We start from the raw sequence: 15,100 nt of genomic DNA on the forward strand, positions 1-15,100 counted from the left end.
CCGCGAGGTCCACCTCCAGAGCCCGTCATGGCCCCGGGGGGCCGTCACCCTGTTAGGATATGTGGGCTGAGTAAGGTCAGCCGTCCACAGAGAGGCCCCTCGGCGAGGCAGGGAGTTGTGTGGGCAGGAGCTTGGCCTCAGGCCCGGCCCTTGTCCCCTGTGACCCCGGCGGAGCCGCCTCTCCTCTCGCAGCCTCAGTTTCCCGGTCGTTAAGCGGGGGTGACGCGAGCCGCCCAGCCGGCTGCTCGGGATCGGTGGGCCACGGCCAGGGCCTCCGGGAGTTTAAATGCCCTTCCTTCCCCAACCCAGATCGACCTGGCCATCGACGGTGCCGACGAGGTAGACGCCGACCTCAACCTCATCAAGGGTGGCGGGTGAGTGCTGCAGGGACTCCAGAGCACGGGGCGCTCGGGGTGAGCGGATTGCCGCGGGACGGACGTGCACTCGTGTCCCTGCGGGGACCCTGACGGCGCCTGGCCTGGTGGCCGGCCTGGCCCTAGCGGCCACCCCCTACGTGAGAGCGTCCTCCCGACGGGTTCTTTCTAATTCCACAGTCTCGTTCATTCAGGGACAGAAGGGTCTTGTTGGAAGCTGCTGTGGTCTCTCAGGCCTTCTAGGGGCAGAGCCGAGGGCTCTGCTGCTGACTTGGTGCCGCGAGGCGTGTAGAGGAACCCCTTCCACTCAGGCAGGGCTGCCATGCATCGTGCACATTGGGAGCAGGCCGCGCTGACAGGCAGTAGGGAGTGGTGGGGAGTGGGGTGCACTGCCCTCCCTGTCTGTTCTAGTTGATTCAGACTCCAAAACTGCAGGCCAGACCAGCCTGCCATGGGGCCGGATCAGGCCCGTGGGCGCCAGTGTGTGCCTCTGCTTTGAAACTGCTCTTACTCTGTCTGCAGTTAGGAGGACGTTCATTCGTTTGGAAAGCCTTTGTAGAGTTTTTTTCAGTGTTGGATTTGGGGGTGTAGGGAATCCTAAATTGAGAAACCAGGAGCCTGAATCAGGCCATTGAGTGATTCAGTTTTTTTAAAGTCACACTTTAATTTTTACAAGACATTTTCCTATAAGTTCTTTTCCTCCTGAGTGTAGATACGAGGTCGTTTAGAGCTGGGCCTGTACCCGGATCTCCTGACTCAGGATCCTGGCTCACAGCCTCGTTCCCTGAGTGCCTCGTCACTGACGGGAGGTTGTCCAAGTCTCTCCTGCTCCCGCTGACTCCAGCAGTGGAAGAAATTGTATCACTGGTGTGGAGACAGTGGCCACGGGAGCTGCTGAGGCAGGGAGAGGGAAGAAGAGCTGTGATGTGGGGCATTTTCGGGACTCGGAGTTGTCCTGCATGGTATTGCAGGACAGAGGCAGGACATAGTTTATCCTGCCATAACCCACCGCAGACTCTGCCTTTCGTGTCTCGCGCAGGTGCCGTCTCCTAAGACAGTTCTTCCTCTTGGGGCAGCATGGTTGGGTTATGCTGCCGTGTGGGAACTGCGGCCTGGTTTCCAGGTTGCCCAGACACAGGCTAATGTTCTGTATAGTCCATTTAATTAGAAGTGGCGTGACGGGGCTGGAGGTGTCTCTTAGTTAAAAGTTAAATTTCCCCCTGGGTGACAGGATTGAGCAGATTTGGGTCTCCTCCAGCCGACCTTAGCTCCCAGTCAAGTCTTTTTCCTAATCCTGTGTTCATTCGCTGCTTCCCGTCCTTAGAGGCTGCCTGACCCAGGAGAAGATCGTGGCAGGCTACGCCAGCCGCTTCATCGTGATCGCCGATTTCAGGTAAGCGTCTGGTGGTGGGCACTGCCCGCCGAGGGGCTCCTGTGGACCCCAGGCCGCGTGACCACCTCAGAGAGGAAGAGGAGAAGCGGAGGGGCAGGTTGGCCTTGTGTGACCCTGAAGGCTGACGGGCGGCACCTTGGGCGTTGTATCGAGGCAGGTTTATATTCTGCTCCCGCGCTGATACACGCCGAGCCGGGGTCTCCGACTCCTGTGTCGCTCGTCTCATCCTGCCGGGCGCAGGGCACCCCGCTCACGGACAGGGACGCGCACCCTGCTTCCTCCGGGGTCAGGACGTGCCGCCCGGGCCTTGAGCTGTGGGCAGTCCAGCCAGGGCCTCAGATTCCCCACCAGAGAGTCTGGGAGTGGACAGTCGTGTGCGCATGTCTGTTAAAATCCATGTGGATTCGGGTTTACTTATTAGGAAATGCTGTAGCTGGAGGATGAGCATAATACCCACAAATGCCAGCCAGGTCAGATCTCAGCATTTAGGTCCCGTTCACGTCAGTATCTCTTTCGCTTAGCAGTAAAACAGCAGCGCATGTGAAGTCCCTGGTGTACTTCTCCCTGGTTGACTCCCTTGCCCTCATGCCGTAGAGTTATCCCCGTTCCTGAATTTGGTGTTTTCCTGTTCCGTGGAGCATATTTATTTTCGTTTTACTTTTTGACCCTTTCTTTACAGGAAGGACTCGAAGAACCTGGGGGACCAGTGGCATAAAGGGATCCCTATCGAGGTCATTCCAATGGCCTACGTCCCCGTGAGCCGCGCTGTGACCCAGAAGTTTGGGGGTGCAGTTGAGCTGCGCCTGGCCATCAACAAGGCGGTAAGTCACCGGGGAGGTTTCTAGAGGGCGCACCAGGTCTCCGGGCGGTGTCCCTTGGGGCCGCGGAACCGAGGCGGGCCGGGTGGCTTTGGGGCCACGTAATGGAGGCGGGGCGGGTGGCTTTAGGGGCACGTAACCGAGGCGGGGCGGGTGGCTTTGGGGCCGCGGAACCGAGGCGGGCTGGGTGGCTTTGGGGCCACGTAATGGAGGCGGGGCGGGTGGCTTTGGGGCCACGTAATGGAGGCGGGGCGGGTGGCTTTGGGGCCGTGGAACCGAGGTGGGGCGGGTGGCTTTGGGGCCACGTAATGGAGGTGGGGCGGGTGGCTTTGGGGCCACGTAATGGAGGCGGGGCGGGTGGCTTTAGGGGCACGGAACCGAGGTGGGGCGGGTGGCTTTTTCTTTTTTAATCTATTTGTCTGTGTTTAGAGAGCTGGCCTTACCAGCTTCCTTGTTCACCCTCATGTGTATAGACCCCTCCTTCTCTCTCTGTCCTGGGGTGTGAGCTGACCTTGTTCGTGGGGTCTCCAGGGGCCTGGGGCCGCCCTGTGCAGCACCCGCTGAGCACAGGCTTTGGGAAGCTGCTTGGGGCGGGGTTTGTCAGGTTCTCTGGTGTAGTTTTCCCTCTCTTCCCTCATTCTGTGGTTAAAACGACAAGAGTAGAATTTCTCGGGGGTGTGACCCCCTCCCCAAGAGTGTGCTCCAGTCATTTAGTCCTTAGATGTTTCCCTTTAGCTTCTAAAGTGCTTTTTTGGGTACAATTAAATAAACCATTCGGCACAGTAATAATCCAAAATTATAGAAATAGTTAATATAAAAAGCTTAGAAAATACAAAGAAGGGAAAAAACTGTGATTCTACCATGATACATTTTAATTTTAATTTGTTTTAGTTCTAATATTTGTGTAACTTTAAAAAAAACAAACCACAGCCCTGATCCTGGTGGTGGTGATAATGGCTCACTTGGAAGCTCGAAGGCAAGGAGGAGATGGTTGGGAGTTCCCTCTCGAGAAGCAAGAACCCCAGCATGCTGCCTTCGGGCCCTCGGGGTTTTTAAAAGTTTATTTTATTTCTGTTAGGTCCCGAGGGTAGAACCTGGGGCCTCGGATGTGGAAGCAGGCCTCCATCGAGCTACGCCCGCTCCTCGAGGGGTTTTACCTGAGCTCCCTCTCCTCCAGTCTGCAGGGGTCGGGCCTCCTGGCCTCTGTCCCTGGTGTTTCATCAGTATTTGTGTTCCTCAACACACAGTCTGCTTTCCCAGTGTCCAGAGCTGTTAAGGAATTCGGGATTAGTTAGCTAAAACTGCCCCCGGCCTGGACTTTTTGCAGCCAGTTCAAGTTTGAACATGTCTGTCCTGTTCACTTAAAGTATCTTTTCTCCTAAGTAGTAACACAGCCAGCACATTTGCAGCCCCCCTGTCCATATCACTGCTCCCTGGCTTTTCGATGGGCGAATTAACATCCTTTGGCATTTGATGGGCCTGGCGCCGTCCGCCCTGTGGCTGAAGGTTTCTGCTGGAACCATGGCTGCAGCCTTACGTGAGCCGTCCTGGAGTGGCCGCTTGCACGGGTGGCACCTGGCACTGCTGCCGCCGCCCCGTGCCGAGCCTCACTGTCGGAGAAGAGCCTGGCCCTCGAGGCGCCAGGGCTGAGATGCTCGTCTCCCTGCGGCTCGGATCTGCTTCACCCCTGCCCTCGGCAGGCCCAGGGCAGGGGTGCTGGCTGGCGCGGGGCTGATGGGGTGCCCGTCCTGGGTCTCGCCTGCACCCCCCTGCCCTCCTGCTGCCCGCCCGTGTCAACCTCCTCGCTCAGTGTGGAAATTACCTCCTAGGGCCCTGTGGTGACGGATAACGGGAACTTCATACTGGACTGGAAGTTTGACCAGGTGCACAAGTGGGGCGAAGTGAACACGGCGATCAAGATGATCCCAGGTACCGTGAGTGCCCTTGGCCGGGCGTTTCGTTCTGCCAGGCTGCCAACGTGCAGTATACCAGGAACGGGTTGTCCTTTACACTGGGGCTTTCTCAGGTGGTGGGCTGACTGTTTTGGGGCTGAGAAAGATGTCCGGGTCGAGACACCGTGTGGCACCTTTCTCCTAAAGACTGGCACGCGGTGTCGTCTGCTCGCCTCTCCTTCTCTTCCAGGGCCCGTCGCTTTCGGCTTCTGGCTTCCTCGGGCTCTCTCTCGGCTCCCCTGGCTTTCTGTGCTTCTGTGGGTCTCTCTCTGCCTCTCCCTGTACTCATCCCGTTTACAAAGGTCTCCACTAAGAGGATTCAGAGCCACCCTGGGTTGTGTTCTCCTGAGGCGACCTAATCAGAAGGTCCCACCTCCAGCAGCCATGGGAATGGATCAGCCGTGAGGATGTGAATTTCTGGGGTCCCTAAAAGCCTCACACGACCACACCTGGTAGAGAAAGCCCCCCTCTTCGTAACCTTCCCTTGCCTCTGGCCACAGAAGGGCACGTTGGAATTGGGCTTTGTAAGACTTGGTTGGAAAAAAGAACTTCCTTTATTCCATGTCTGTGATTTGTGACTTAACGGAGCTCAAACTCCGGGCCTTTTCGCTTCTCCTTTCCCCCCAGGATGCTTACCCCTTGGCGGCTCTGTCGTGCGTTGGCGGCTCCTCTTAGCTGGCTAGGCCTGGAGCTGAGGGCGAGTTGGGCTTGTCTGAACTAGGCACCATCTCTGAGTGTCCAGCTCTCCTCCCCGGAGCTCGACTGCAGCCTCTTTGATTTTTGTGGGGACAAATAACGCCATTCCTCTACCGCCACTGGACACGTGTTGGGGGCCGTGTGCCGTGCCGCCTCCCGTGGGGAATGCTGATTCATAGTACTGGAACCTGCCCTCAAGGAGCTGGCGTCAGCCTGGGGAGGCGGTGTGTGCTGCGTAGAGGCCATGCCTACAAGTACGATGGCGTACCCCAGAAGCCCGGAGTGCACAAAGAGTGGGTTTTGGGGAGTTCAGGAAAGATTCACGGAGGGGAGGTGGCTTTGGACCCATGCCTTGGCCCAGAGCAGTCTTGGTATAATCCAGGCACTGTGCTGAGTGCTTGGAAAAGATCTCATTTGATTCCCCACTTTCACGGGGTCGGCTCAGGAGGGCGAAGCGTTGTGCTCCGGGCCCACAGCTCCTGCGTGGCAGTGCTAAGAGGGGCCCCGTGGCATCTGCCTCCAGATCGTGGTTTTTAATCTGGGTTTAGCCCGTGGTTTTCGAGTGCCAGGCCAGGGAGGGGTTGTGTGACTTGAGCCTCTGGAGGTGGGGGGCTCTAGCACAGCCTGTGTCCGTGCGCACTGGAGCGGGAGCCAGGACCTGGGACCCGAGGTGAAGGCTGGGTGGGCGGCGCAGACATGAGTTACGAGGCTGTAGCTAGTCCTGCCCGCAGGAGGTGCTGAACGGGTACGAGGGATGGAAAGGAGGAGGCAGACTCAGAGCCACCAGTCCCTTATGATGGCAGAGGTGAGTCCGAGAGGGATACTTGGTGTTGTAGAGTGTTCTTTGGCCAGAACTGGCTCACGAGGCAGACGAGGTCATGTTAGCAGAGCGCAGTAGCTAAGAGCAGTTCTGGAGCAGCTGTCTGGCCATTGCAGTGTGACCTTTGAGTAGTTAGTTAATATCGCAGAACCTCAGTTTCTTCCTCAGAGGGCCGCTGGGAGGATTGAACGAGTTAAAACAGTACCCAACTTGTAAAGAAGTGTTGGTTGCGTGAATAAAGCCCCAGGAAGGAAAGACACTGTCTTCACCGTTAATTTAGTATTCTAGATTCTAAGTTACCCAAGTTGGATGGGAATGAAAATGGTGTGACTAGATGCCCTGTTTAAGAGGCTCATTCCTCCAATTCTGCTTTAGCCTGCTATGTTAGTCTTCTGTTGACAATCCCTTGGCAATTCAAAGGTTGAATTATGTTGCTTCTTTCGCTTAGTGTTTGTTATTTAAATGGAAGAACCAAAGAGCCAAGAAGGCAGAGGAAGAGAAGGAAGAGTAGAGGTCACTGTTAGTAAAATGGGGGGATTTTCCCCGATGACAGTGCCCACAAGCTGAGGGGCGGGGGCCGGGGGGAGGCTCACCAGTGTCGGCCTTGCCTCTGGAAGCGGGTTTCTTGCGTAGCTCCGTTCCTCCTGCACAGCCCTTTCTTGGCTTAAGGCATTGAGATGTCCTTGGCAAGGAAATTTTGCCCGTACTTGACTTTCCACCTAAGGAAATAGAAGCTATATCCTAAAAGGGGTTTTATTAGGAACTTAAAGCGAGGAAATGAAAAAAGCCTGCTGCCAGGACTGTCCCAGTGGTTTATTTTCTCTTCCCGTTCTCCTTTTTCTCTTGATTTGGTCCCTTAGACTCGCTGCGAGCCAAGATGAAGGGAGGAGGAGGTAGGGCACGCATCCAGTCCCTGTCGCCCCTTGCCCGCCTGCTGCACACTCACGCTCGTGCGCGGACACTGAGGACGGCTGGGCAGGTGCGCGGCCGGCCGCCGCCTCGGTGTTTCCCTGGGCTGCACCCAGAGCGCAGCATCCTGTGCAGGGCCCCGGGCTCACCTGTCGCCTCTTCTGCTCTTTCCTCCACGTTTTGGGGAAGGAGTCAGGGGGAAGGGGAGGCGGTCAGCTCCAGCATCTCAGTAACCCGGGGGAGGCTGCTCCAGGGTGAGACCCGAGGGTGCTGCCCATTCGTTCTGCTTCCCCTTTAAGCCTTTGCAAACCTTGTTTGACTCTTGGATCAGGTGGAAGGTGTTCCTTGGGTCATAGGGTTTTTTACGAGATGGGTCTCGAGTGCCTGAGCTCAGTTGTGTACGTAGGCAGTTCAGTGCCAGGGACCTTGTATCCAGGGCTTTTCTCTCTACCTGATGGCGTTCCGTCCACAGTTGAAGAATCACCTTCCCTCCCTCCCTCCCGTCTGTCCATCCGTCCATCCGTCCATCCGTCCATCATCTCTCTGGGGCTGTCTTTGGAAGTTTTAATTTTATTTTTCCACGTGAATTTATGTAGTTCAAAACTGCAAAAAAGTAGACGTGAAAAGCTACCCCCCACCCCCCCTCCCCTGCCTTTTCTAGAGGCAGTCACTGTTACCAAAACTGTGTCCTCCTTGAGATGGTCTTTATAAATTTATGTCAACCCCCACCGTCCTCCCCCCACAGCCCTGCCTCTGGCTATGATCGCACATATGGAAGCTGCCCTTCTTTCTCCTGGGGCTGCATATGCCCCGTGCCCATTGACTGCCTGTTCAAAAAAGATTTGAAAGACCTCTATAATTGTAAAAAGATAAAGCCCCGCCACGCTCCTTTTGCCTCGTTTATCAAGACCCCTGTAATTCCTCACTAATTCTTCGCATTACAGATCCCTGGCACCCCAGATGGGTAGCCGGAGTCTACTCTACCAATGGCCTTTGAGCCAATACCCCACTAGCACCCTCAACATATACAGAGAATTCTCCCTATACAATGTCTCTCGTAGTCTCCCAAGCGTTAATCAAGAAATTCTAAACGCAGAAAAATCTTTAAACGCAGCCCTTAATCACAAGCCCCTCCAAATTGTTCTCCCCTCCTGGATTCAACTCCTTGAATCTACTCTCTTTCCTCAATCAATCTAACATTGTGTCCAGCCCCTCTCACTGCTTCCTCTGTGCAGCTTTCAATCGCCCACTGCTTGCTGCTATACCCATACTTGTTAACAACTCACATACCTCAAACCATAGTAGTTCTCACTGTAAAAATCCTATACCTAATATCCCTCTAGCAAACATCAACTTCGTCAATTTCACTTGCATTTTTATCAACAACTCTCTCTCATTCATCAACCATTCGTTTCCCTGCACCCACAACGTATCAGTTTCTTCTACATTCTCTGCACCTACCGGCCTCCACCTATGGTGTAATCGCACCCTACTCACCTGCCTCAATAGCAGTTATCCGCAGCCTTGTCTACTAGGAGCCCTAACCCCTCAACTCACACTGTATAGTGAAGGTGAAATAAAAACACTGCTCGCACCAATACAAAAAAAGCCGCCTTCCTCCCCGTATTAGTAGGGATTAGCCTTGCAGCTTCAGTCGCTGCAGCCGCCACAGCAAGCGGCGCCCTCAGTCATGCTCTCATCAGTTCACAATACTTTAAACAACAGCATCAAATCAGTATAGAATCCACTGCACAGTCCCTTGACTCTGCAGCAGCAACTAACCTCCCTCGCCCAGTAACCTTACAAAACCGCAGAGCCTTAGATTTACTCACAGCTGAAAAAGGAGGCACATGCCTATTCCTCCAAGAAGAATGCTGTTACCATATTAATGAATCTGGAGTCGTAAAACAGAATGTAAAGAAACTTAATGAGCTATGTAAAAACTTATATACCAATCAAAACAGTGCCAATTCTTTTCTTGGATGGTTTTCCTCTCCCATTACAGCGTGGCTCACCCCCCTACTTAGTCCTCTTATACTAATCGTTATTTTCTTCACTATAGCACCTTGTCTCTTAAAATGGTTGCAGAGGCGAATAGAAAACATTTCTGCCTCCACAATTTACTCCATGCAACTCCGCCAGTACCAACCGCTTGCGCAAGAAGAAACCGAAGCCACCACTGCCATGTAGCCGTGTAGCTAGCGCACAGCCACCTTCCCTCCAGCCACAAAGCTCAGTTGGCAGCCAGAGACGGGTAAGACCTCCAGAGGGAGGCAACCTAAGACAGGCGCAGCTGCGTGGCATAAATGACTCGTAACTGGTAGCCAAGGATGGGTAAGATTCTCAAGGGAGAACAGCCTAAGACAGGCGCAGTTATTGCAGTCTTGAAATAAAACAAAAACGGAGATATTGTTGGTGAGCTTGCTGGCAAACAACATGTAGCCAGAATGGCCGCTATGCATACACAATGGCTATCACAAAAGGCACCTCCCTTCTTCCTAGCCAGCTTCCCACCAGAGAAGCCCGCGCGTGCCAACTTGAAAACTACCTCATCCCATCAAGTAGCTGCTTCATATTATCCCGATCCCCTTAGCCTGTCTATAATTGACACGTCACCTCAAGCCCCCACCCCTGCCTATATAAGCTGTACCACTTCCCCAGTAAACCAGACCTGCGCCACGAGCCTGCGTCTCCGGGGTGGTTACTGTGTGTTTAACCTGGCTGTGTGGTACCGGGGCCCCGTCGTCACTCAACCGGTTCGAGAAGTTCGCCTCACCGAGGCGAAAGCCGTCTAGCTAACGGCCCCAGGGGAACAGCGACACAGCCCACTCCTTTTTACACAGGTGGTAGCATATGACACACATATGCTTCTTGCGCTCTCACATCTTGGGTATTTTGATACATTAGTACACAAGGGAGCTTCCTCATTCTTTTTTCTTTCATTTTTTATATCACTGAATGACTGTAGTATAATTTATTTAACCAGATACCCACCAGTGACTATTTATGTTTCCACTCCTTTGCTAGAAGGGAGTTAACTGCTGGATCAAAGGATAACTGCATCTGTAATTTTGCTAGGTGGTGCTAAATTGGGCTCCATCGGTCATCCTGTTCTCCCCTTCTCCCAGAAATGTGGGCAGGTGCTTGGTTTCTCTGCATCCCGGGCCCTTGCCCACTGCACTTTTTCTCTGATAGTTTTTTTTCTTTTCTCTGGTAACTGTTTCTCTGGTAGTTGAACAGGGCTGTCGTCTTGTGTGTGATATGTGTGTATAAGGTGAGTGTAGTTGTAATTCGTTCCCATTGTTCAGTAGTATTCTGTCATTTGTACGTGTGTGAGAAAAGAATCCATCTACTCTTGGGCATTTGGACATTGGCAGTTTCCAGCTCTCAGGAAAGGTTCTTACACCTGTCTCTGCATGACTGTATGTGCCCTAAGCACGTGCACGTGTGCCTAGTGTAATTGCTGTGTCATTAGGTGAGACTGTAGAGCTTCAGAAGATGGTCTCATAGACAGTTCTCCAAGTGGATATACCATTTACACCCCACCGTTGGCGTGGAGGGGCTTGACATCCTAGCCAGATTCATTGAGTTCATTCTGGTGGGTGTCTGGTGGTACCCTTCATTATAGTTTGCTTTCCCTTCTGAGTAATGAATTTGAGCACCTTTTAATCTATTTATTGGCCATTTTGGATAGCCGCTGTGTAAAGTACCTTTTTAAGTCTTTGCCCACCCCTTTGATGGGTTAGTCTTTCTTTTTTCTTATTCCTCTGAGCAGTCGTTTCTATGTTCTTTTTTTTAAAGATTTATTAATTTCTCTCCCTTTCCTGACCCCGCCCCCCCCCATATCTGCTCCCTGTGTCCATTCGCTGTGTATTCTTCTGTGTCTGCTTGGATTCTTGTCAGCAGCACTGACAAGAATCTCTTTTGCTTGTGTCATCTTGCTGCGTCAGCTCTCCGTGTGCGTGGCGCCTCTCCTGGGCAGGCTGCTCTTTTCTCACATGGGGGTGCTCTCCTTGTGGGGTGCATTCCTCATGCATGGGACGTCCCCATGCAGGGGACACCCTTGCGTGGCAGGGCACTCCTTGCACACATCAGCACTGCATGGGCCAGCTCCACACGGGTCAAGGAGGCCCGGGGTTTGAACCATGGACCTCCCATGTGGTAGGTGGACGCTCTGTCAGTTGAGCCAGTGTCCGCTTCCCTGTTTCTATGAGAGCCTTTGTTGGGTATTGCACATTTCTTCTCCCACTCTGAGGAAACCTCTCAGGTCTGACGGTGTGTCTGACTGCCTGGGCGTGGGGGCTGCTTGGAGTCGGGGCCTCTTGTCACCTGCTTCTTAACGGGTGGAAGGAGCCGGCCCCTGGAGGCGCCGACAGATGGCCCGTCCAGGCAGAAGCCCCGGCACGCGCAGGGCTGAGAGGCAGGGAGGAGCCTGGCCTGTTTGGGTAGAGTCAGCCAGGGTGGGAGGGGAGGAAGGGGTTGCAGGAAGAGGGGAAGAGGGGAGGCCTCAGAGGACGCTCTTGCCTGGTGCTGCTTCCCGTCACTGCGTCCTGCTTCTCTGCTGGCCTTGGGGAGCTGAGGCTTAACGCTCTCTCTGCCCTTCGTCCTGCAGGCGTGGTGGACACGGGCCTGTTCATCAACATGGCCGAGAAGGTCTACTTCGGGATGCAGGACGGCTCGGTGAGCACGAGGGAGAGGCCCTTCCGCTGACTCGCCGCGGGCGGCCGCGCACCTGCTGCGCCCAGCTCTCAGCCGCGGCGGACGAGCCTCTCCGTGAGCCTGTGCCTTAATGTGTCCGTGCCCGCGTGGAAGCTGGCGGGTGGGGGGCTAAATCCAGTCTTCTGAAGTATTGTTGTTAAATGTCTTTTTAAAAGAGAAATACATAAACATATATATTTTTACTATTAAAAATACTCTTTTTTTTATTAATAAAGTAGAACTTGATTTCATGTTTTATATGAAACATTTACCAAAAAAAGCAGGAGGGACTGTCTTTAAAACCTGCTGTTGAAGCTTCTGAATATTGGGTTTGCTGAGAAATAAAAATCAAACTTTTCTTTTAAGCTGGTAAAATGAAGGACTCAACCAGCAGTGACTTCCTGATGCCTTACTGGAAACTTTGGAGTTTGTTTACTTTTCTGCCACTCTCTGTTTTTAGTTTCTGTTGTGATCCTGCACAAGACTTGGTTAAATTATCAGGTCAGGTTTACAAAACTCAGCCGGTGGAGCACGTGGAGAGTAAACTCTCAGACAGAAGACGTGGCTCTACTTTGTGCTAAGATCAAGGCGTTAATTCTGACCACTGTTCGAAGCAGTTAGCCAGAAACTGTTGCCAATACTGCCGAAGCACTGCTATGAAATGTGAAGTATTTTTTATAAAAATGATTTTCTTTTTGTTGTTAATATTTTCTTTTGTTTCTTATTACTTGGGTGGTTCAGCATCAGAAGTTGTCACATCCTTGTATTGTTTGAAGGTTAAAATAAAAGAGTTTGGTGCCATTTTGACTCTCTTGTCTTCATTTTAGACTTTGTAATAGTTTTACAGTAAAACGGGAATCAATTTTAGTCACCAAGTTTACAAAGAGTAGTTAAATATCTCCTTTATCTCTGGGAGAGTTTTACATCAGTTTTCCAAGGAAATATTTATTTCTTAGACCTTTGTCAAAAAAGTTTCAATTTTCTTGAGTAGTGGATGACTGATTACATAGCTGAACCAGAATTAAAACTTATTTGCCAAGTTTCATGTTAGTCAAATCTCTTTTAGACTTGGAAGCTGATAAGCAGAAAAAATGAGTAATCTTAGTTTCCTCTTTATTCTCCCCAATCGTAAATCTTTAGTTTTCCCAATAAGCAGAGAACTGTCCAGAAAACAGCCTCATAGACAAGAGGAAGGAAAGGCCGTGACCAGTGCAGGGATAATTCTAGCCTGGACGGTAGCAAATGCACGCTGTCCTAAAAGGTGCTGCGGACAGAGCCTGGACTTCCCCGTGCCGACTCGGCACGTGACTCGCAGTCATTTCTCTACCAAACTCGGTGGTGTCTAAATTCTGTTAAATCAAGGTACAGAATAAAAGTTAATCAGGACAGCATTAAAGAAGCTTTTTGCTCCTCCTCTTTCTTCAAGAGGCTCTTTGAAATAATTGTCCTTATGAGGGCTTTATTTTTCAAGACTGTTTTGGTCTGGAGAAGGCACAGATAATTTTTGCACCAGATGAGCACTAGAGCTTAGCTGAGAAAACTTGATAAAATTAATTTTTGAAGTGATACTTCAAAGCTCTTGTGGCATGAGTTTTTAGTGATATAACTGTTCCCGGATTTTGTCTAGGTTCTTGATTATGCAGCAGAAATGAATTTCAACAGTGCATCGGGTCAGTGAGGCCAGTAATTTAGTCAGGCAGGGAGGGACGAGAAATGGGAGAAAATAACATCAGGGGTCCCAGGTAGAGAGGAAGGGGTTGAAAAGTGATAAAGCAGGCTGATTCACAGGCTACAATTTCCCATTATAGATAGTAAATCCCCAGGGTTACTTGTGTGGCCACATGGCAGAGGAAGAATGGTCAGAGTGATGCGCAGAGGGCGGGAATGGGTCCACAGGTGAGAGCACAGGAGAGCACTCAGGCCCCGTGCTTGCCTTTTTGAACTGTTAACTATCCCACCCCTTTGCTAATGGCAGGAGAGGAGTTTACCATTTACCATGTACTGGTAAACAGTTTGCTATTTACTGTTTTGTTTGATTATCTTTCCCATCCATCTCCCAGGAGCGCCCAATGGTAAAGTCCTTGGGGAATATCCTGGCTTCTTCTGGCTTCTGGAGGAGGTCTTCTGAGTGGCAGGATCTTGGGGAGGGTCTTCCAGCAGCTGTCTCGGGGCTGTTGACATCCATGTGGACTTCTTGCCAGGTCCCAGATCCACCTATTGATTCCCTATCTTACTAGCTGGCTTCATTTCCCCCTTCAGAGTTTACACCTTTATTCTTAAAGGGGTGCTGAAGGGAGATGATCTTTCTTCTGTAGCTACTTCCTACTGGTTAGGGGCAGTAGGTCCTACCTGACAAAGTGTAAAACCCTCCTGCTAGTCTATCTCGGCTGGAGGAGATCCTGGGTGAAGCTGGGTGAAGTCCCCATATGGCTAACAAGATGTTGATTCTGGAGGAAATAGACTTGATTGGAATTTGGAAAATGTATGGTCTCACTAAGAGGACACTGCACCATAGAAGTAGAAAAGGCCAGATGCCTGCAAAGGCTGCATTTTCCAAGAGTTGGTGGGAAAACAGTATTCTTCCTTGAGTTATTTTATGCTGTTGGTTAACTAGAGAGAAATTGTAATAGACAAGGGGGTTAGGTATAAATTGCCAATCCCAGTTCCTATGGTAGGAGAGAGGAATGGGAAGAGGCATTGCCTTTTTAGTTAAAGGAGATGGAAACAGACAAGGTTTCTTAAAGGAATGTCTAGTTTGACTTCCCCCTAGCAATAGACATTTGGGCTAGAGTTAGAGGGAACAGCTGACTTTGACATAGATACTATTAGCTTTTTTCCTTGAAGAGGTAATTCAGGCCGTCCATTGACTGGTATTCGTACATCCTGTCGGGTGCTTCTGGTGAGCTGGCACTTTCTTGGGCAGCTGGCTTCACTCAGGATTAGTGCACCAAGCTGGAAATTCTTTTAACTTTAATAGCTGTGGGAATGATCAGAACTACAGAGTAAAGTTCTTTACATTTTGGCTCTAATTGAGAACGAGGCTCGTTTTCTTGCCAAGTTTTTATCTGAACCTGGTTGCCAGGTCCTGGGTGAGGAAAGACTGTTTATGGAGTATCTCAAATGGGCTAAGCGGAAGTGGCCACCTCGTTTACTATTTCCCTTTGGTGGGACGTCATTTAGCCTTGGTAGGGTGGCATGTGGATCTGCCAATCCTTTCCTAGTGTGCGTGGGACAGGTTCTAGAACAAGGGCTAGGAGGGACACCTGGGTTAAGCACGTTCATAAACTACTTAGAAAATGAAGTTTACCAGGACTTTTAACATGTGTAATGTTTTTCTGCATATGGTCTAGAATAGAAAGAAGATATCACCATAATCATCAGGCATATATCTAGAATAGCATATAGGTACAGTACCTAATACTAATTAATGTACTACCCAA

The 15,100-nt window shown here is 51.4% G+C and overlaps 1 protein-coding gene across 1 annotated transcript in view; it reads left to right on the forward strand.

Moving 5' to 3' along the window:
- Positions 1-12,461, forward strand: part of RPIA (ribose 5-phosphate isomerase A) — a 35,192-nt gene extending 22,731 nt beyond the window's left edge. The window contains exons 5-9 of the mRNA XM_058279057.2: positions 310-374; positions 1,699-1,767; positions 2,447-2,588; positions 4,415-4,514; positions 11,575-12,461. Of these exons, the coding sequence (XP_058135040.1) occupies positions 310-374; positions 1,699-1,767; positions 2,447-2,588; positions 4,415-4,514; positions 11,575-11,672 (474 nt within the window). The 3' untranslated portion in view covers positions 11,673-12,461. The remainder of the gene's footprint in view (positions 1-309; positions 375-1,698; positions 1,768-2,446; positions 2,589-4,414; positions 4,515-11,574) is intronic.
- The last annotated feature ends 2,639 nt before the right edge of the window (positions 12,462-15,100 follow it).

This window comes from Dasypus novemcinctus, chromosome 17, assembly GCF_030445035.2.
Source record: "Dasypus novemcinctus isolate mDasNov1 chromosome 17, mDasNov1.1.hap2, whole genome shotgun sequence".
In the NCBI taxonomy this organism is placed as follows: Eukaryota; Metazoa; Chordata; class Mammalia; order Cingulata; family Dasypodidae; genus Dasypus; species Dasypus novemcinctus.